The 23,939-nt window shown below is 45.0% G+C and overlaps 1 protein-coding gene across 1 annotated transcript in view; it reads right to left on the bottom strand.

The window, feature by feature from the left end:
* Positions 1-23,939, bottom strand: part of LOC311105155 (uncharacterized protein) — a gene marked incomplete at both ends in the record, with an annotated part of 271,628 nt that overhangs the window by 102,940 nt on the left and 144,749 nt on the right. Inside the window, one exon of the mRNA XM_084147197.1 lies at positions 3,676-3,724. Coding sequence (XP_084003323.1) covers positions 3,676-3,724 — 49 coding nt within the window. The remainder of the gene's footprint in view (positions 1-3,675; positions 3,725-23,939) is intronic.

Consider the following 23,939-nt stretch of genomic DNA (forward strand, 5'->3'; position numbering starts at 1 on the left):
GATGGTAGATATGGAGAATAAATACAAGACAATATGAGACAGGGAAGACCTAGAGAAGGTTATGATGAATGTGGATGTCCAAACACTACACAACCATTCTGGCTATATTTAGATAACGATGGGAACACAGTGACACCAAACACTACACAACCATTCTGGCTATATTTACATAGTGGTGGGAACACAGTGACACCAAACACTACACAACCATTCTGGCTATATTTACATAGTGGTGGGAACACAGTGACACCAAACACTACACAACCATTCTGGCTATATTTACATAGTGGTGGGGACACAGTGACACCAAACACCACACAACCATTCTGGTTATATTTAGATAACAATGGGAACACAGTGACATTTGGGTGAACCATGACAGCATGTGGTGAAGGCATGGAAGACACTTGGTCACAAGTATCATTCAAGGTATACAGAGCCTTTTGTCACCCCATTGCCATGTACTAGTAGTACCATCTACATGAGAACATGCAACTTAGACTAGACAATATCTCACCAAAAGATCTAGGTTTGTCTAGTAACAGCCTTGATTTCTCGTAACGTTGTCAGTGATCCTGGACTGAGTCAACATGGTCCTCATCCATGACTGTGGGGACACATTCTAGAGCAGCAATTCTCAACTGGAGGTTTTGAATAGGTTGCGGGTAAAACAATTACTCCAGTCTAAACTTAAACAACTAAAACCAGGTAGAAAGTGTGTAGAAATGATAATGAGCCTACAGCCGTGGTGAAACGTTTTGCGAATGACACAAGTATTGGTCTTCACAAAGTTCGCTGCTTCAGTGTTATGAGATATTTTTGTCAGATGTTACTATGGTATACTGAAGTATAATTACAAGCATTCCATAAGTGTCAAAGGCTTTTATTGACAATTACATTAAGTTTATGCAAAGAGTCAATATTTGCAGTGTTGACCCTTCTTTTTCAAGACCTCTGCAATCCGCCCTGGCATGCTGTCAATTAACTTCTGGGCCACATCCTGACTGATGGCAGCCCATTCTTGCATAATCAATGCTTGGAGTTTGTCAGAATTTGTGGGTTTTTGTTTGTCTACCCGCCTCTTGAGGATCGACCACAAGTTCTCAATGGGATTAAGGTCTGGTGAGTTTCCTGGCCATGGACTCTAAATGTCGATGTTTTGTTCGCCGAGCCACTTAGTTATCACTTTTGCCTTATGGCAAGGTGCTCCATCTTGCTGGAAAAGGAATTGGACGTCACCAAACTGTTCTTGGATGGTTGGGAGAAGTTGCTCTCGGAGGATGTGTTGGTACCATTCTTTATTCATGGCTGTTTTCTTAGGCAAAATTGTGAGTGAGCCCACTCCCTTGGCTGAGAAGCAACCCCACACATGAATGGTCTCAGTATGCTTTACTGTTGGCATGACACAGGACTGATGGTAGCGCTCACCTTGTCTTCTCCGGACAAGGTGTTTTCCGGATGCCCCAAACAATCGGAAAGGGGATTCATCAGAGAAAATTACTTTACCCCAGTCCTCAGCAGTCCAATCCCTGTACCTTTTGCAAAATATCAGTCTGTCCCTGATGTTTTTCCTGGAGGGAAGTGGCTTCTTTGCTGCCCTTCTTGACACCAGGCCATCCTCCAAAAGTCTTCGCCTCACTGTGCGTGCAGATGCACTCACACCTGCCTGCTGCCATTCCTGAGCAAGCTCTGCATTGGTGGTGCCCCGATCCCGCAGTTGAATCAACTTTAGGAGACGGTACTGGCGCTTGCTGAACTTTCTTGGGCGCCCTGACGCCTTCTTCACAACAATTGAACCTCTCTCCTTGAAGTTCTTGATGATCCGATAAATAGTTAATTTAGGTGCAATCTTAGTAGCAGCAATATCATTGCCTGTGAAGCCCTTTTTGTGCAAAGCAATGATGACGGCACTGTTTCCTTGCAGGTAACCATGGTTAACAGAGGAAGAACAATGATTTCAAGCACCACCCTCCTTTTAAAGCTTCCAGTTTGTTATTCTAACTCAATCAGCATGACAGAGTGATCTCCAGCCTTTTCCTCGTCAACACTCTCACCTGTGTTAACGAGAGAATCACTGACATGATGGCAGCTGGTCCTTTTGTGGCAGGGCTGAAATGCAGTGGAAATGTTTTTTTGGGATTAAGTTCATTTTCATGGCAAAGAGGGACTTCATCTTCATTCATCTGATCACTCTTCATGACATTCTGGAGTATATGCAAATTGCCATCATCAAAACTGAGGCAGCAGACTTATTTTTAAATTAGTATTTGTGTCATTCTCAAAACGTTTGACCACGACTGTACATTTTAAAATAATTTCATCTCTGAACTATCTTTCTTCAATCACAGTATTTTAAATATAGAGTTACTAGCAACGCTATTTAGAGGATTTGGTTGATTTAGTAGTCTCAAACCAGTGAGCTTATTAACATTCTTCATCAAGAATATGGGCAAAATTGTATTATTGACAATGAAAAAGGTGGGAATGTTGTTCCCTTATCATATAATAGCTACATTTACTATCAATATAGCATTAAAAATAGTTTTCCAGATTGCATTTTGGCACAAAAGAAAATCAAGGTGCGAATATTGGGTTGCGAATGAGACAACCTGATTCAGTTTGGGTCCCGAGGCAAAACCAGTTCTAGATCAGCGGTACTGAACTGGTTTTGCCTCGGGACCCAAATGTGTCAAACTCATTCCATGGTTGGGCCAAGTGTCTGTGGGTTTTCTCTCCTCCCTTGTACTTGATTGATCAATTAAGGTCAGTGATTAGTAAGGAACTCCCCTCACCTGGTTGTCTAGGTCTTAATTGGACACAAATATAAAAGGAAATAACAACAACCAGCCGACACTCGGCGCTCCATGGAATGAGTTTGACACCCCTGCTGTAGAGGAACAACAGTATGTGATAATACCTTCTAGTATTCTTACACTACAGACTCAACAACATATCTCTTTAATCTGAAAATGTTTGTTGGATGACCCAGTCACAGAGACTGAGGCTTATTGATGATTTCTACACTAAAGGATTACAAGGCACTGGTGGTTTCACCCTGAAGCAGATCTGTGTATTATTACTGATCCCAATAAGTGTTTTGTGGTTTAAGAGAAACCCTAACACACTAAAGGAGGAGGGAGGGCCGTGATGTTGGCAAGGCAGAATGTCATTAACTTCTTCCTACTGCTAGGGCAGCTGCTACTGCCCAGGCTGCACCGCTGACACATGGGCAACATTCATATGACCATGTGGCCAATGTTAGCGTTAGGTTGGAGTGGATAGGAGGGACAGGGAGAAAGACCTGCTGTATTCTATCACTGACTGTTCTGAGTCACGGTTCACTGACTGTCCTAGCTCACTACCACATCATGCATGCCTTTGGGGGAGAGAAAGCAAGATGGAGAGAGAGAGTGATGAGAGAGAGATGAAAGATGGAGAGAGAGAGAAAGAGAGAAAGAAAGAGAGATGAGAGAGAGAAAGACAGAGAGATGAGTGAGATGAGTGAGAGAGAGAGAGCGAGAGAGAGAGAAAGGGGGGGAGGAGGAGAGATGATGAGGAGTGGTGGAGAGATGTGATGGGAAGAGGAAGTAAGAGGAGAGAGAGTATGTAGAGGAAAGAGAAGGATGTGGGGATGGCGACAGCACTAAAAGACAGTTAAAGACAGAGATGTGACACTTACCGGGATCACCTCTTCTTCCCATCCTTCCACGCTTTCCAGGAGGACCTGGAGGAAACATAGACACAATGTTTAAGCCAAAAGTCATCAATGGAAAGTCAGGGAAGAAGTTGTAGGTTTAGGCTGGGGTTAAAAGGGGCATATGGGGATTGTAAACTATGGATTAGATAAAACGGTTGGATGTGTGTGTGTGTGTGTGTGTGTGTGTTGGCAGAAAAGTATGTTCATTGGGGGTGTTCTATACAGTGCATTTGGAAAGTATTCAGACCCCTTGACTTTTTACAAATGTTGGTACGTTACAGCCTTATTCTAAAATTGATTAAACAGGTTTTTAGAAATTTGTGCACATCTATTACAAATAAAAAAACTTTACATAAGTATTCAGACCCTTTGCTATGAGACTCGAATTTGTGCTCAGGTGCATCTTGTTTCCATTGATCATCCTTGTGATGTTTATACAAATTGATTGGAGTCCACCTGTGGTAAATTCAATTGATTGGACATGATTTGGAAAGGCACACATCTGTCTATATAAGGTCCCACAGTTGACAGTGTATGTCAGAGCAAAAACCAAGGCATGAGGTTGAAGGAATTGTCAGAGAGCTCCGAGACAGGATTGTGTCGAGGCACAGACCTGGGGAAGGGTATCAAAATAATTCTGCAGCATTGAAGGTCTCCAAGAACACAGTGGCCTCCATCATTCTTAAATGGAAGATGTTTGGAACCACCAAGACTCTTCCTAGAGCTGGCCGCCCGGCCAAACTGAGCAATCGGGGGAGAAGGGCCTTGGTCAGGGAGGTGACCAAGAACCCGATGGTCACTCTGACAGAGCTCCAGAGTTCCTCTGTGGAGATGGGAGAACCTTCCAGAAGGACAACCATCTCTGCAGCACTCCACCAATCAGGCCGTTATGGTAGAGTGGCCAGACGGAAGCCACTCCTCAGTAAAAGGCACATGACAGCCCGCTTGGTTTCCCAAAAGGCACCTAAAGGACTCAGACCATGAGAAACAAGATGATCTGGTCTGATGAAACCAAGATTGAACTCTTTGGCCTGAATGCCAAGCATCACGTCTGGTGGAAACCTGGCACCATCCCTACGGTGAAGCATGGTGGTGGCAGCATCATGCTGTGGGGATGTTTTTCAGCGTCAGGAACTGGGACACTAGTCAGGATCGAGGGAAAGATGAATGGAGCAAAGTACAGAGAGATCCTTGATGAAAACCTGCTCCAAAGCGCTCAGGACCTCAGACTGGGGCGAAGGTTCACCTTCCAACAGGACAATGACCCTAAGCACACAGCCAAGACAATGCAGAAGTGGCTTCGGGACAAGTCTCTGAATGTCCTTGAGTGGCCCAGCCAGAGCACGGACTTGAACCCGATCGAACATCTCTGGAGAGACCTGAAATAGCTGTGCAGCGACGCTCCCCATCCAACCTGACAGAGCTTAAGAGGATCTGCAGAGAAGAATGGGAGAAACTCCCCAAATACATGTGTGCCAAGCTTGTAGTGTCATACCCAAGAAGGCTCGAGGCTGTAATCGCTGACAAAGGTGCTTCAACAAAGTACTGAGTAAAGGGTCTGAATACTTATGTAAATGTGATATTTCCATTTTTTTAAATAAATGTGCAAACATTTCTAAACTTGTTTTTGCTTTACATTTACATTTTAGTCATTTAGCAAACGCTCTTATCCAGAGCGACTTACAGTTAGTGAGTGCATTTATTTTTGTTATTTAAAAAATTATGGGGTATTGTGTGTAGATTGATGAGGGAAAAAACAATTTAGTCCATTTTAGAATAAGGCTGTAACGTAACAAAATGTGGAAAAGTCAAGGGGTCTGAATACTTTCCGAATGCACAGTATAATCATGATCCTATATACAGTATCCCTTATATCTGTCCTCTCAGTGAGACGGGACAGGCTGCATCCAGGCTGCATCCCAAATGGCACTTTATCAGGGCCCATACAGCTCTGGTTAAAAGTAGTGCACCATATAGGGAATAGAGTGCCATTTGAGTCAGTGGCAGCTGTGTGATATCCCAGCTCTCAGGAACAGAGTTTGGACACAGCAGCTGTGTGCTCTATCCATGTTCCTTCTTCCTGTGTTGGAGTTATAGCTCCATAGAGAAGGGTAACTCATCCCTGCGTTGGAGTTATAGCTCCATAGAGAAGGGTAACTCATCCCTGCGTTGGAGTTATAGCTCCATAGAGGAGGGTAACTCATCCCTGTATTGGCGTTATAGCTCCATAGAGAAGGGTAACTCATCCCTGCGTTGGAGTTATAGCTCCCTAGAGGAGGGTAACTCATCCCTGTGTTGGAGTTATAGCTCCATAGAGGAGGGTAACTCATCCCTGTGTTGGAGTTATAGCTCCATAGAGGAGGGTAATTCATCCCTGTGTTGGAGTTATAGCTCCATAGAGGAGGGTAATTCATCCCTGTGTTGGAGTTATAGCTCCATAGAGGAGGGTAATTCATCCCTGTGTTGGAGTTATAGCTCCATAGAGGAGGGTAACTCATCCCTGTATTGGAGTTATAGCTCCATAGAGGAGGGTAATTCATCCCTGTGTTGGAGTTATAGCTCCATAGAGGAGGGTAATTCATCCCTGTGTTGGAGTTATAGCTCCATAGAGGAGGGTAATTCATCCCTGTGTTGGAGTTATAGCTCCATAGAGGAGGGTAATTCATCCCTGTGTTGGAGTTATAGCTCCATAGAGGAGGGTAATTCATCCCTGTGTTGGAGTTATAGCTCCATAGAGGAGGGTAACTCATCCCTGTATTGGAGTTATAGCTCCATAGAGGAGGGTAATTCATCCCTGTGTTGGAGTTATAGCTCCATAGAGGAGGGTAATTCATCCCTGTGTTGGAGTTATAGCTCCATAGAGGAGGGTAATTCATCCCTGTGTTGGAGTTATAGCTCCATAGAGGAGGGTAACTCATCCATGTGTTGGAGTTATAGCTCCATAGAGGAGGGTAACTCATCCCTGTGTTGGAGTTATAGCTCCATAGAGGAGGGTAACTCACCAGTCACTACACCGCACTGCTCCCTAACTATCTCCACGGAATACTCAACACACACTGCACGCACACTGCATTCACACACACACTCCCGAGGTGGATAAATGACATTATGAATGATAGTAAAAAGCTTTGGAGCATCTTAAATGACATTTTGGGAGAAAAGGCAAACTCAGCTCCATCATTCATTGACTCAGATGGCTCATTCATCACAAAACCAACTGATATTGCAAACTACTTTAATACTTTTTTAATTGGCAAGATAAGCAAATGTAGGCATGACATGCCAGCAACAATTCCTGACACTAAACATCCAAGTATATCTGACCAAATTATGAAAGACAAGCATTGTAATTTTGAATTCCGTAAAGTGAGTGTGGAAGAGGTGAAAAAAGTATTATTGTCTATTAACAATGACAAGCCACTGGGGTCTGCTAACTTGGATGGTAAATTACTGAGGATAATAGCGGACGATATTGCCACTCCTATTTGCCATATTTTCAATTTAAGCCTACTAGAATGTGTGTGCCCCAAGGCTTGGAGGGAAGCAAAAGTCATTCCGCTACCTAAGAATAGTAAAGCCCCCTTTACTGGCACAAATAGCCAACCAATCAGCCTGGTTACCAACCCTTAGTAAACTATTGGAAAAAAATGTGTTTAACAAGAGACAATGCTATTTTACAGTAAACAAATTGACAACAAACATTCAGCATGCTTATAGAGAAGGACATTCAACAAGCACAGCACTTACACAAATGACTGATGATTGGCTGAGAGAAATTGATGATAAAAAGATTGTGGGGGCTGTTTTGTTAGACTTCAGTGAGGCTTTTGACATTATCGATCATAGTCTGTTGCTGGAAAAACATATGTGTTATGGCTTTACACCCCCTGTTATAATGTGGATAAAGAGTTACTTGTCTAACAGAACACAGAGGGTGTTCTTTAATGGAAGCCTCTCAAACTTAATACAGGTAGAATCAGGAATTCCCCAGGGCAGCTGTCTAGGCCCCCTACTTTTTTCCATCTTTACTAACGGCATGCCACTGGCTTTGAGTAAAGCCAGTGTGTCTATGTATGCAGATGACTCAACACTATACACATCAGCTACTACAGCAACTTAAAAAACTGCAACACTTAACAAAGAGTTGCAGTTAGTTTCGGAATGGGTGGCAAGGAATAAGTTAGTTCTAAATATTTCCAAAACTAAAAGCATTGTATTTGGGTCAAATCATTCACTAAACCCTAAACCTCAACTACATCTTGTAATGAATAATGTGGAAATTGAGCAAGTTGAGGTGACTAAACTGCTTGGAGTAACCCTGGATTGTAAACTGTCATGGTCAAAGCATATTGATACAACATTAGCGCTGCTCTGCCTTCTTAACAACACTATCAACAAGGCAGGTCCTACAGGCCCTTGCTTTGTCGCACCTAGACTACTGTTCAGTAGTGTGGTCAGGTGCCACAAAGAGGGACTTGGGAAAATTGCAGTTGGCTCAGAACAGGACAGCACGGCTGGCCCTTAAAAGAGAACACGGAGAGCTAACATTAATGACATGCATGTGAGTCTCTCCTGGCTTAGAGTGGAAGAAAGATTGACTTCATCACTGCTTGTTTTTGTAAGAGGTGTTGACAAGCTGAATGTACGAGCTGTCTGTTTGGAATACTGGCACACAGCTCGGACATCATGCATACCCCACAAGACATGCCACCAGAGGTCTCTTCACAGTCCCCAAGTCCAGAACAGACTATGGGAGGCATACAGTACTACATAGAGCCATGACTACATGGAACTCTATTCCACATCAGGTAACTGATGCAAGCAGTAGAATCAGATATAACAAACAGGTAAAGATACACCTTATGGAACAACGGGGACTGTGAAGAGACACACACACAGGTATAGACACATGCATACGCACACATTGTGATATTGTTGTATGGGGGTATTAAACATTTTGTATTGTAGATAGGTAGTGGTGTAATAATGTTATATGATGTACTGTTTTATATGTAATGTACACTACCGTTCAAAAGTTTGGGGTCACTTAGAAATGTCCTTGTTTTCTAAAGAAAAGCAATTTTTTTGTCCATTAAAATAACATAAAATTGATCAGAAATACACTGTAGACATTGTTAATGTTGTAAATGGCTATTGTAGCTGGAAACGGCTGATTTTTTATGGAATATCTACATAGGCGTACAGAGGCCCATTATCAGCAACCATCAGTCCTGTGTTCCAATGGCACTTTTCTGAAACTCGTCAGTCTATTCTTGTTCTGAGAAATGAAGGCTATTCCATGCTAGAAATTTCCAAGAAACTGAAGATCTCGTACAACGCTGTGTACTACTCCCATCACAGAACAGCGCAAACTGGCTCTAACCAGAATAGAAAGAGGAGTGGGAGGCCCCGGTGCACAACTGAGCAAGAGGACAAATACATTAGAGTGTCTAGATTGAGAAACAGACGCCTCACAGGTCCTCATCTGGCAACTTCATTAAATAGTACCCTCAAAACACCAGTCTCAACGTCAACAGTGAAGAGGCGACTCCGGGATGCTGACCTTCTAGGCAGAGTTGCAAAGAAAAAGCCATATCTCAGACTGGCCAATAAAAATAAAAGATGAAGATGGGCAGTCTGAGATATGGCTTTTCTAAAAATAACAAATAATTAAAGAGCAGCAGTAAAATAAAATAACAGTAGGGAGGCTATATACAGGGGGTCAGTTCCTATGAACTGAACACATCCCATACACATACAATCACAGTCATCCTATACACACACAGTCACAGTCATCCCATTCACACACAGTCACAGCCATCCCATACACACAGTCACAGTCATCCCATACACACACAGTCACAGTCAAATCAAATTTGCCACATGCGCCGAATACAACAGGTGTAGACATTACCGTGAAATGCTTACTTACAGCCCTTTACCAAAAATGCATTTTTTTTTTTTATAAAAAAAAAGGAAAATAAAACAACAAAAAAGTGTTGAGAAAAAAAGAGCAGAAGTAAAATAAAATAACAGTAGGGAGGCTATATACAGGGGGGTACCGGTGCAGAGTCAATGTGCGGGGGCACCGGTTAGTTGAGGTAGTTGAGGTAATATGTACAATTGAAGTCGGAAGTTTACATATCCTTAGGTTGGAGTCATTAAAACTTGTTTTTCAACCACTCCACAAATGTATTGTCAACAAACTATAGTTTTGGCAAGTCGGTTAGGACATCTACTTTGTGCATGACACAAGTAATTTTTCCAACAATTGTTTACAGACAGATTATTTCACTTATAATTCATTGTATCACAATTCCAGTGGGTCAGAAGTTTACATACACTAAGTTGACTGTGCCTTTAAACAGCTTGGAAAATTCCAGAAAATGATGTCATGGCTTTAGAAGCTTCTGATAGGCTAATTGACATCATTTCAGTCAATTGGAGGTGTACCTGAAGATGTATTTCAAGGCCTACCTTCAAACTCAGTGCCTCTTTGCTTGACATCATGGGAAAATCAAAAGAAATCACCCAAGACCTCAGAAAAAAAATTGTAGACCTCCACAAGTCTGGTTCATCCTTGGGAGCAATTTCCAAATGCCTGAAGGTACCACGTTCATCTGAACAAACAATAGTACGCAAGTATAAACACCATGTGACCACGCAGCCGCCATACCGCTCAGGAAGGAGAGATGAATGTACTTTGGTGCGAAAAGTGCAAATCAATCCCAGAACAACAGCAAAGGACCCTGTGAAGATGCTGGAGGAAACAGGTACAAAAGTATCTATATCCACAGTAAAATGAGTCCTATATCGACATAACCTGAAAGGCTGCTCAGCAAGGAAGAAGCCACTGCTCCAAAACCGCCATAAAAAAGCCAGACTACGGTTTGCAACTGCACATGGGGACAGATCGTACTTTTTGGAGAAATGTCCTCTGGTCTGATGAAACAAAAATAGAACTGTTTGGCCATAATGACCATTATTAGGAGGGACTGGTGTACTTCACAAAATAGATGGCATCATGAGTGTCACGATCGTTGATGAACGGGTCAGACCAAGGCGCAGTGTGATATGCGTACATGTTTATTATACCGAATAAACACAACGACAAAACAACAAACTAAACAAAACGTGAAGTCCAAGGTAGACACAAACAACATACCTTACACGGAACAAGATCCCACAACCCACTAGTGCCAATAGGCTGCCTAAGTATGGTCCCCAATCAGAGACAACGAGTGACAGCTGCCTCTGATTGGAAACCACACCAGCCAACATAGATCTAGACATACTAGAACTACAACATAGAAATACACAACATAGAAACTACACACCCTGACTCAACATATACGAGTCCACTGAGTCAGGGTGTGACAGTACCCCCCCCCCCCCCCCAAAGGTGCGGACTCCGACCACGCAACATAAACATAACAGGGTAGGGGCCGGGTGGGCATTCCGCCTCGGAGGCGGATCCGGCTCAGGGCGTGACGACCTCTCACTCTTCGCCTCCCTGTTGCGCCCCTGGTCTGGTCTAGACCTCGGCGCGTTGCTTCCCCTCTCCTTCCTCTAACTATACTCCAAGCCCTGTTTGGACCCTGGTGTGGGAGACCCCAAACCTGGAGAGGGGCTGACGTCTGGGTCTGGACTGGAGCCGCTGACCGGAGCTGGACCAGGCAACGGTGGAGCGGACTGCTCAGGCTCTGGACTCGAGCCGCTGACCGGAGCTGGATTGGGCACCGGTGGATTGGACTGCTCTGGCTCCGGAGTGGAGCCGCTGACCGGATCTGGACTGGACCCCGGTGGAGCGGACTGCTCTGGCTCCGGAGTGGAGCCGCTGACCGGAGCTGGATCAGGCACCGGTGGAGCGGACTGCTCTGGCTCCGGAGTGGAGCCGCTGACCGGATCTGGACTTGACCCCGGTGGAGGGACTGCTCTGGCTCCGGAGTGGAGCAGCTGACCGGAGCTGGATCAGGCACCGGTGGAGCGGACTGCTCTGGCTCCGGAGTGGAGCCGCTGACCGGAGCTGAACTGGGCACCGGTGGAGCGGACTGCTCTGGCTCCGGAGTAGAGCAGCTGACCGGTGCCGAACCGGGCACCGGTGGAACAGGCACGGGCCGTGCCGGACTGGACACACGCACCACTGGCTTGGTCAACATATACGAGTCCCCTGAATCAGGGCGTGACAATGAGGAAGGGACATTATGTGGATATATTGAAGCAACATCTCAAGACATCAGACAGGAAGTTAAAGCTTGGTCGCAAATGGGTCTTCCAAATGGACAATGACCCCAAGCATACTTCCAAAGTTGTGGCAAAATGGCTTAAGGACAAAAAAGTCAAGGTGTTGGAGTGGCCAGCACAAAGCCCTGACCTCAATCCTATAGAACATTTGTGGGCAGAACTGAAAAAGAGTGTGCGAGCAAGGAGGCCTACAAACCTGACTCAGTTACACCAGCTCTGTCAGGAGGGATGGGCCAAAATTCACCCAACTTATTGTGGGAAGCTTGTGGAGGCTACCTGAAACATTTGACCCAAGTTAAACAATTGAAAGGCAATGCTATCAAATACTAATTGAGTGTATGTAAACTTCTGACCCACTGGGAATGTGATGAAAGAAACAAAAGCTGAAATAAATCTCTCTACTATTATTTCACATTCTTAAAATTAAGTGGTGATCCTTACTGACCTAAGACAGGGATTTTTTACTAGGATTAAATGTCAGGAATTGTGAAAAACTGAGTTTAAATGAATTTGGCTAAGGTGTATGTAAACTGGGTAGAGTTAAAGTGACTATGCATAAATCATTAACAGAGTAGCAGCAGCGTAAAAATATGGGGTGGAGGTGGGGGGGCAGTGCAAATAGTCCGGGTAGCCATGATTAGCTGTTCAGGAGTCTTATGGCTTGGGGGTAGAAGCTGTTGAGAAGCCTTTTGGACCTAGACTTGGCGCTCCGGTACCGCTTGCCATGCGGTAGCAGAGATAACAGGCTATGACTAGGGTGGCAGGAGTCTTTGACAATTTTGAGGGTCTTCCTCTGACATCGCCTGGTATAGTGGTCCTGGATGGCAGGAAGCTTGGCCCCAGTGATGTACTGGGCCGTACGCACTACCCTCTGTAGTGCCTTGCGGTCAGAGGCCGAGCAGTTGCCATACCAGGCGGTGATGCAACCAGTCAGGATGCTTTCGATGGTGCAGCTGTAGAACTTTTTGAGGATCTGAGGACCCATGCCAAATATTTTCAGTCTCCTGAGGGGGAATAGGCTTTGTCATGCCCTCTTCACGACTGTCTTGGTGTGTTTGGACCATGATAGTTTGTTGGTGATGTGGACACCAAGGAACTTTAAGTTCTCAACCTGTTCCACTACAGCCCCGATGAGAATGAGGGCGTGCTCAGTCCTCTTTTTTTTCCTGTAGTCCACAATCATCGCCTTTGTCTTGGTCACGTTGAGGGAGAGGTTGTTATCCTGGCACCACACGGCCAGGTCTCTGACCTCCTCTCTATAGGCTGTCTCATCGTTGTCGGTGATCAGGCCTACAACTGTTGTGTCGTCGGCAAACTTAATGATGGTGTTGGTGTCATGCCTGGCCATGCAGTCATGGGTGAACAGGGAGTACAGGAGGGGACTGAGCACGCACCCCTGAGGGGCTCCCGTGTTGAGGATCAGTGTGGCAGATGTGTTGTTACCTACCCTTACCACCTGGGGGCGGTCTATCAGGAAGTCCAGGATCCAGTTGCAGAGAGAGGTGTTTAGTCACAGGATCCTTAGCTTAGTGATCAGCTTTGAGGGCACTATGGTGTTGAAAGCTGAGCTGTAGTCAATGAATAGCATTCTCACGTAGGTTTTCCTCTTGTCCAGGTGGAAAAGGGCAGTGTGGAGTGCAATAGAGATTGCATCATCTGTGGATCTGTTGGGGCGGTATGCAAATTGGAGTGGGTCTAGGGTTTCTGGGATAATGGTGTTGATGTGAGCCATGACCAGCCTTTCAAAGCACTTCATGGCTACATATGTCAGCGCTACGGGTCGGTAGTCATTTAGGCAGGATATCTTAGTGTCCTTGGGCATCCCATACACACACAGTCACAGTCATCCCATCCTCTCTCTCTGATGATCAGCCAAACTAAACACAACCCCTCTCCTCCACTGGCTTGGTGCCAATCCTCACCTTCCCCTGACCTGCCAGTAAAGCCTGTCTGAGACTGTGGGCTCATACTGTTGGTCTATCTCATGTTGATGTAGAGACACAGTAAAACTAGGAGGCTGCAAGGAGCAGGCCAGGCAGCTAGAGCAGTTAAAACCCTAGGACAGGTGCCAGGATACTGTACGGTGAGGCCAGCGAGGCTGAGACAGCCAGCATAGTAAAACTAACAGCAGAGAGACCAGGGCAGAGCAGACCAGAGCAGGAGCTATGATGGAGCCAGATGCTTTTCCCACTGAGAATTCTATAAACACACAGACCCCATGCTGGTGAATATGGGGAAGGTTGGAACTTCTGGTAAAATGAGTCATACGCTGTATAAATCTGTATAAATCTGTATAAATCTCAGCTCTTGCTTGACTACAGATATAGGATCTTAATTTGATCACCCTGTTGCAGGAGAACTTTACTGCAATGCAGGACATGTAAAACTTGTAGTGCATTTGAGGTTTAAAAAGTCTTCTGAAGTTTGTAATTTACACATTGAAATGTCAGACTTGATTTTCCCTTTCGGGAAATGTATCAACCCCTAAAAAAATGTCAATTAATTATAATCCACATAATAATTCACATTTCCTGTTGCTGCAGGATTATTTGCCTGCTGTAGCAAAACTGGCTCAAATTATGATCCTTCATCTGTATGTACACAGTGGGAACTCCTTCAAGACTGTTGGAAAAGCATTCCAGGTGAAGCTGGTTGAGAGAATGCCAAGAGTGTGCAAAGCTGTCATAAAGGCAAAGGGTGGCTATTTGAAGAATCTCAGATATAAAAATATTTGTTGATTTGTTTAACACTTTTTTGGTTACTACATGATTCCATATGTGTTATTTCATAGTTTTGATGCCTTCACTATTATTATACAATGTAGAAAACAGTAAAAATAAAGAAAAAGCCTTGAATGAGTAGGTGTTCTAAAACGTTTGACCGGTAGTGTATATATTTTATCTTTGTTTTTGAGATCATAGCACACAAGTGCACATAATACCACAATACATTCACCCCAAAACTCTGCACTCCCTCTGCCCCAGAGCGCCCTATCTGTGTGATGAGTGAGGAGGGTATATCACTGAATACAGAGTTTATTCCGTCGTACACAATTGCACTGGATAGCGACAACAGAAAACAGGCACAGGGGAAACCATCTACCCTGGCAATACAAGGTACGGGTAGCTCCAACAATATACAGGCACAGGGGAAAAGTCTACTCCGGCAATACAAGGTACGAGTAGCTCCACCGAGCTACACTCAACTCACATAAAACAATCACCCACAAGGACAAGGGGGCAGACGGAACACTTATACACGGACTAATGAGGGGATATGAACCAGGTGTGTGTAATTGACAGGACAAGACAAATGGAATGATGATATATGGAGCGGCAGTGGCTAGTAAGCCGGTGACGATGAACGCCAAAGCCTGCCCGAACAAGGAGGGGAGGCAGCCTCGGCGGAAGTCGTGACAATCTGGCTATTAGACCCACTCGCTTCCCCTCACAACCACTTTCAGAGCACCCCCTTGACTGTGCAGGTAAATGGGAACCATACTGGCTCTGATACTTGCTCTGGGCCTGGCCTGGGTTAATAGTCTACCTTTGTGTTCTGCTTCTAAACAGCACTGGCTGCAGACATGCTTCCTCCAGCCGCCATTTTCCTCCTTGCAGTCTGTTCCTCTTGTTGTACTTCTGCAGTCTCCTGTTCTCTCTATCATCTCTCCTGCTCCGTCACCCATTCTTTCATTTCATATCTGTCTCCCTCCAGTTCTCCCTCCCGTTATCTCTCCCTTTCCCTCTCTCTCTCCCTCTCTACCTCTCTCGCTCTCTCTCCCTCTCGCTGTCTCTCTCTCCCTTTCTCTCTCTCTATCGCTCTCTCTCGCTCTGTCTCTACCTCTCTACCTCTCTCTCTCTCTCTCTCTCTCTCTCTCTTTCTACCTCTCTCTACCTCTCTCTCTCTCTCTCTCTCTCTCTCTCTCTCTCTCTCTCTCTCTCTCTCTCTCTCTCTCTCTCTCTCTCTCTCTCTCTCTCTCTCTCTCTCTCTCTCTCTCTCTCTCTTTGCTTCTAACTATCCCACCTCCTCTCCCTCTTTTTTTTTGACAGGCATCACTACCTCTCTCCTGCATGCCCCTGTCTCCCCCCTCCTCCCCCCTCACACCCCTGCCTGCCCCTGTCTCTTTTCGCCCCACTACCCCTGCCCCCTCCACCCCCAGTACAGGTATGAATAGCCCCCCAGTGCTCTCCACTTCCTCTGCTCCGCTACCCCAGCTTCCCCAGCCATAAACACCACAGTGAACCTGCCCTGGCACCTGCCCTGGCACCTGCCCTGGCAGGGGGGTAGGGGAGGGAATGGCCGGCAGGGATGTAGCTCAGTTGGTAGAGCATGGCGTTTGCAACGCCAGGGTTGTGGGTTCAATTCCCACAGGGGGCCAGTATGAAAAAATAAAAAATAATGTATGCACTCACTAACTGTAAGTCACTCTGGATAAGAGTGTCTGCTAAATGACTAAAATGTAAATGTAAAATGTAGGGCCAGGATTGACTGGAGGAATTAATGGTAAAAACAGGAGTGTGTGTGTGTGTGTGTGAGCAGGGCTCAAGCCAGCAGCTGCTCAGATTCTCTTACTAGGACAGAGGGGTGATCAGGTTTCGGCCTTCACTTCCTGTGTCACCGGCGAGATCTGTGAGATCAGTGACATATCAATCAATCAATCAATTTTATTTTATATAGCCCTTCTTACATCAGCTAATATCTCGAAGTGCTGTACAGAAACCCAGCCTAAAACCCCAAACAGCTAGTAATGCAGGTGTAGAAGCACGGTGGCTAGGAAAAACTCCCTAGAAAGGCGAAAACCTAGGAAGAAACCTAGAGAGGAACCAGGCTATGAGGGGTGGCCAGTCCTCTTCTGGCTGTGCCGGGTGGAGATTATAACAGAACCATGCCAAGATGTTCAAAAATGTTCATAAGTGACAAGCATGGTCAAATAATAATCAGGAATATATCTCAGTTGGCTTTTCATAGCCGATCATTAAGAGTTGAAAACAGCAGGTCTGGGACAGGTAGGGGTTCCATAACCGCAGGCAGAACAGTTGAAACTGGAATAGCAGCAAGGCCAGGCGGACTGGGGACAGCAAGGAGTCACCACGGCCGGTAGTCCCGACGTATGGTCCTAGGGCTCAGGTCTCTCAGTTGGCTTTTCATAGCCGATCATTAAGAGTTGAAAACAGCAGGTCTGGGACAGGTAGGGGTTTCGTAGCCGCAGGTAGAACAGTTGAAACTGGAATAGCAGCAAGGCCAGGCACATACCAGGACCAGGAGGTGTCGTGTGTGTGTGTGTGTGTGTGTGTGTGTGTGTGTGTGTGTGTTCAAGAGACATGCTATCAAGGGATAAACATGTATTGCATGTTTGGTCTCTCTCTCCATGGCCATTTCCTAACACTCTTAAATAACTTCCTTTGCTTCTCTCCTCTATCTGATCTGACAGGACTTGACAAGTGGAAGCACAACGGTGAAAACCTATCCAGACCCTTCACCTCTCAATTGCCTCCCAGGAAAGGAGACAAGAAGAGGAAGCCATGTGTGAGTATTAGGACACTCACCATCTGTGTGACATCAGTGATCTAGAGGTTAAAGGTTATCAGATCCTGGATGGTGTTTAAAGGTTTATGTCAAAACAGGCTAAGAGATCTGAGATCAGAAATAACTGAGCCACTTAACAAAGGTCAATACAAGTAGTGTATGGATCCAGAAGAGAGCGTATTGAAGTAAAGTTAATTGTTTATAACACTTCGACATCTGACCTTGACCCCCATCCGCTCCTCAAACTACCTAACAGAGTTTGGCATCAGTGCCCATATCCACAAAGCGTCTCAAAGAAGGAGTGGTGATCTGGGATCAGTTTGGCCTTTTAGATAATAATGAATAAGATTATAGTGTATCCCAGATCAGCACTCCTACTCTGAGAGGCTTTATGGATACAGGCCCAGGCCTCTAGAAGCAGAAGTAGGAGGAGTCCGAACTCACCTCTCAGCGAATATACACTTAATATACCAAACATTAAGAACACCTTTCTAATATTGAGTTGCACCCCTGTGGAACGCTTTCGACACCTTGTTAAGTCCATGCCCTGCCAAATTGAGGCTGTTCAATATTAGGAAGGTGTTCTTAATGTTTTGTACACCCAGTGTATATAAAACACAGCAAAAAATGTTTGACTACACTGGGCCTTTAACTGTTGCCCCTGGTTGGGGATGGAATGCATGCAGCCTGCCTGGGTCTGGGTTTGACTGGCTAGAGCTAGCCCTGAGTCTGAGTGGCAGGAGCATTGTCTGCTTGGGAAAAGACACCATGGCCTGGCCTGCAGTCACACACAGAGAGAGACCATCGGCCCACCATTACCTTCAGAGAGGTGAAGTCAGTGTGGAGACAGTACTGAAACTCCCATCAGAAAAGGCACAGGCCTAGACACACACACCAACATACTCACACACACCAACACACACAGCTCATTTTAGACATGCCGACATCCACAACTAGCTCACTGACAAGAGCTATCCGCTTGACTGGGGACTGGGATTGGAAACAATTTCTCCATCAACGCTTATACTGGTATGTGTGTGTGTGTGTGTGTGTGTGTGTGTGTGTGTGTGTGTGTGTTCGGCCGGGCTCCGTTCCAGTGAGTGTTACCAACTGCATCCCGGCTACCATCTGCTATGACCACCCAATCACAGGCAACCCCCCCAACACACGCACGTACACACACACACACACACACACACACACACACACACACACACACACACACACACACACACACACACACACACACACACACACACTCTTTGCCTCTAATTAGTGTATAATTCAGAGAATGAGAGTTGGCCTGAGGAGAGAGAGACATTCCACATTTCTCTCCCAAAAGATGAATGAATATGTCCAAATTACTTGAATGCACAACTGATAAATGCCAAAACCGGTCACTCTAGGACCTAAAACATGTTTTTTTTTTTTTTTACAGGAACTCATAACTCGTTTGCAGAATCATTTGCAAAATTGAGTGATGAAAAACTTAACAATATGTGTCTTCACAACAGTTTTTGTCAAGGCAAGTGTAGAGGGCTAAAGAGAATCTTAATCTGTTTGACTTCACTATAGACGAGCCAGCTGTTAGTCCTCTATATCTGGAATAACACCCTCTTTCCTACCTTCTCTCTCTCTCTCTCTCTCTCTCTCTCTCTCTCTCTCTCTCTCTCTCTCTCTCTCTTCTCCAGCTCTGACTCATCTGAAGAGGGAGACATGATGTAAACACAAAAGACAAAAAGAGGAAACAGTTTGTGATTCAGACAAGCTGCTCTCTGTGTCTGCTCCGTCGCGCTCTCTCTCTCTCTCTCTCTCTCTCTCGCCCCCTCTTTCTCTCTATTCTTAGAAAAGCATACAGGGAGAAGACAAAGAGAATAAACAAAGTCCAACAGAATATCAAACCAGACATCAATAAACCATCATGTAAACATGATGTAATCTAATCTACTGTAATCTGTAATAACATGGTCCAAGAGCAGGATGAGACATCAGACCTCCCAACCTAAACAGTGCTGGTCACAGTGAAATATGCTGATCCACGCTGAATGAGGGAGCTACAGTAATCCACGGGGTTTACACAGACCTGACCCACCCTGTCTGCGTCTACATTGGCACCCTATTCCCTTTATAGTGCACTACTTGTTTTTTATTGTTGTAATTTTTACCCCCTTTTTCTCCCCAATTTTGTGATTACGATCTTGTGGCATCGCTGCAACTCCCCAACAGGCTTGGGAGAGGCAAAGGTTGAGTCATGCGTCCTCCGAAACATGACCCGCCAAACCACGCTTCTTAACACCCGCTCGCTTAACCCGGAAGCCAGCTGCACCAATGTGTCAGAGGAAACGCTGTTCAACTGATGACCGAAGTCAGCCTGCAGGCGCCCGGCCCGCCACAAGGAGTCGCTAGAGCGCGATGAGCCAAACCCTCCCCTAACCTGATCAACGCTGGGCCAATTGTGCGCCGCCCTATGGGACTCCCGGTCACGGCCGGTAATGACACAGCCTGGGATCGAACCCCAGGCTGTAGTGAGGCCGCAACACTGCTATGAAGCGCCACTCGGGAGGCCCTATAGTGCACTACATTTGACCAGAGCCCTATCCAAGTAGTGCCCTATATAGGGAATAGGGTGGCATTTGGGATGCAGCCCTTGATAGTACAGTCTGGGGACTAGGGGCTGAACCGACACAATACCACACTGGGAACCAGGCTGGTTGGTTTAAAACACTCTACCCTCTCCCTCTGTTCTTCTCCAGTTCTCCCTCCATACTTCCCACTCTCCCTCACTCTCTTGCTCCTTCCTTTCCTCTTGTACCTCCCTCCCTCCTCTCCTCTGTCCATAGCTGTGACCTCTCTAATGGACGTGCCACCCAGTGAGTGTCTGAACGCTGCATAAAACCAAACCTCTCCCATAAACATCAACACTTCCAGCATCAACAACCACATGTATCCTAGTGTGTGTGTGTGTGTGTGTGTGTGTGGTTAAAAAGGGGATGTGTATCTGGGTTCAAGCCATTTGAAGAGGCGCCACTCATAGGGCCCATGTTAATGGAGCGCACGACACGACAAACGCGCTCACACACACGCGAGCTCACACGCACACACATACATACACACACATACATACACACATATACATACACATTCATACACACACATACTTGTGCAAATTCTAACAGACACACCCTCTCACGTTCCTTGTTTTGTTTCAAAAAAATTACTTTAGAGTTTATTGTCTATAACCACGATTCCATCCACAGTTTTTATGCGAGTAAAGTCATACCGTATAAAAAAAATCACAACAGCTGTGATGAAAACAGGAAGTTTCGGCAAATGCCGACAGATAATTTGTTTGTTCGACATGGTGGGATCTTTTGTGTCTGTAAAATGTATTATGCGAGAAATGGTGGTGGAAATGCCTTTATATTTATATAATTACCAACGTATCGAAGTAAACTTGGAGTAACGCGATGATATGTTGTGTGGTCCTCCCACTACGAATCATCAGGAAAGCATGCAGTTTATTAGGCTACAGATTAAATAATTTATGATGCACTTCACAGGGTGGTGAAAGTGCACTGTGATCTTGATGCTCCTTTCCAATAAATATTGAGGGTCTTATTCTGGTGACATGATGATCGATACTTGACTGTCGTTTGACAAATACAAATATTCTCGCTCTTATCCATAATAATCTCATCATGTAGACTAGCCTACCCTCACCGTATCTGCGAGCTGTTGGCTAGAGCGCAGGTGCCAAGACCAGAGTAGGCACATTTGCAATTTAACGCAACAGTTTTTGTGACAAAACTATCGGTAGTGTTGAAAATGCGATGGAAACATATTTAACTTTTGATTATTATTTGGTACATGAAAGCTTAAGCGAATAAGTACATTTTGTGTGCACTACGTCATCATGCACTGATTTTTATCTGCAACAAATCAGTTTGGTGGAAAAACACCACTGATTGGAAAATGTTTGCGTATTTTCTTTATGTGGATTCAACTTTGGGTCTTTTGAGCATCATGCTATACTGTTTAAAGGTCAGCCACCAGTGCTGGACATAATCCTGTATAGGCCACCAAAGCGCTGCCCCACTTTCTTTACTGATTTCTCTTAACTATTGTCTATTGTCCTTGAGAACTATGCTAAAATCATTGTGTTGGGCGATTTCAATATTCATGTTGACAAAGAGACTGACTCCAAGGCTGTTGAATTTATGAATATTTTGAGCTCTATGGACTTTATCCAAAATGTTCCTGGGCCCACCCATAACCACGGCCATACTCTGGACCTGGTTATTACCAAGGGGCTTTCTGTTGACATATCCTCTTTTGTTGATGTTGCTTTATCTGATCCCCACTGTGTATTTTTTACTACCTTCTGCCTTCCTCTTGTGATGATTTAGTTGATAACTTTAATAGCATATTAAGGACAACCATTGATGCCATAGCTCCAGTAAGGTTGAAAAAGGCCACATCAAAACAGAGAGCCCCTTGGATGAGTGAGGAAACTAATCAATTAAAGAAATTGCAGAAAGGTAGAGCGGAAGTGGAGAAAGTCCCCTTCTGAAGAAAACTAATCTAGAATCTTCAGCTCTTAGCAATTTTTGACCAATCTCCAACCTTCCATTCTTAAGCAAAATTCTGGAGAAATTGGTTTTCAAACAACTAAATGATTTTTTAAAGTGCCAACTGTATTTTTGAAAACTTCCAATCTGGTTTTTGTTCCCACCACAGCACAGAGACAGCCTTAGTTACAGTAGTAAATTATCTTAGAGCCAACACAGATGCCAAACAGCTCTCCTTCCTTGTACACTTGGATTTAAGTGTTGCATTCGACACTGTTGACCATTATGTCCTTCTGGACAGACTGGAGAGGTGGGTTGGCCTCTCCGTTCCAGTTCTAAATTGGTTTAGGACCATTTAACCAGTCAAGATTTTGTTGTCACCCTTGGTGAACATAACTCAGAGAAAATAGATATCACATGTGGCATTTCAAAAGGTTAGATTTGAGGTCCGGTACTGTTCAGTTAATAATAATAATAATAATAATATGCCATTTAGCAGACGCTTTTATCCAAAGCGACTTACAGTCATGCGTGCATACATTTTTGTGTATGGGTGGTCCCGGGGATCGAACCCACTACCTTGGCGTTACAAGCGCCGTGCTCTACCAGCTGAGCTACAGAGGACCACAGTTTATATACAGTGGGGAAAAAAAGTATTTAGTCAGCCACCAATTGTGCAAGTTCTCCCACTTAAAAAGATGAGAGAGGCCTGTAATTTTCATCATAGGTACACGTCAACTATGACAGACAAATTGAGAAAAAAAAATCCAGAAAATCCCATTGTAGGATTTTTAATGAATTTATTTGCAAATTATGGTGGAAAATAAGTATTTGGTCACCTACAAACAAGCAAGATTTCTGGCTCTCACAGACCTGTAACTTCTTCTTTAAGAGGCTCCTCTGTCCTCCACTCGTTACCTGTATTAATGGCACCTGTTTGAACTTGTTATCAGTATAAAAGACACCTGTCCACAACCTCAAACAGTCACACTCCAAACTCCACAATGGCCAAGACCAAAGAGCTGTCAAAGGACACCAAAAACAAAATTGTAGACCTGCACCAGGCTGGGAAGACTGAATCTGCAATAGGTAAGCAGCTTGGTTTGAAGAAATCAACTGTGGGAGCAATTATTAGGAAATGGAAGACATACAAGACCACTGATAATCTCCCTCGATCTGGGGCTCCACGCAAGATCTCACCCCGTGGGGTCAAAATGATCACAAGAACGGTGAGCGAAAATCCCAGAACCACACGGGGGGACCTAGTGAATGACCTGCAGAGAGCTGGGACCAAAGTAACAAAGCCTACCATCAGTAACACACTACGCTGCCAGGGACTCAAATCCTGCAGTGCGAGACGTGTCCCCCTGCTTAAGCCAGTACATGTCCAGGCCCGTCTGAAGTGCATTTGGATGATCCAGAAGAGGATTGGGAGAATGTCATATGGTCAGATGAAACCAAAATATAACTTTTTGGTAAAAACTCAACTCGTCATGTTTGGAGGACAAAGAATGCTGAGTTGCATCCAAAGAACACCATACCTACTGTGAAGCATGGGGTTGGAAACATCATGCTTTGGGGCTGTTTTTCTGCAAAGGGACCAGGACGACTGATCCGTGTAAAGGAAAGAATGAATGGGGCCATGTATCGTGAGATTTTGAGTGAAACCCTCCTTCCATCAGCAAGGGCATTGAAGATGAAACGTGGCTGGGTCTTTCAGCATGACAATGATCCCAAACACACCGCCCGGGCAACGAAGGAGTGGCTTCGTAAGAAGCATTTCAAGGTCCTGGAGTGGCCTACCCAGTCTCCAGATCTCAACCCCATAGAAAATCTTTGGAGGGAGTTGAAAGTCTGTGTTGCCCAGCGACAGCCCCAAAACATCACTGCTCTAGAGGAGATCT

Source organism: Coregonus lavaretus, assembly GCF_964263955.1.
Source record: "Coregonus lavaretus genome assembly, chromosome: 29".
Classification (NCBI taxonomy): Eukaryota; Metazoa; Chordata; class Actinopteri; order Salmoniformes; family Salmonidae; genus Coregonus; species Coregonus lavaretus.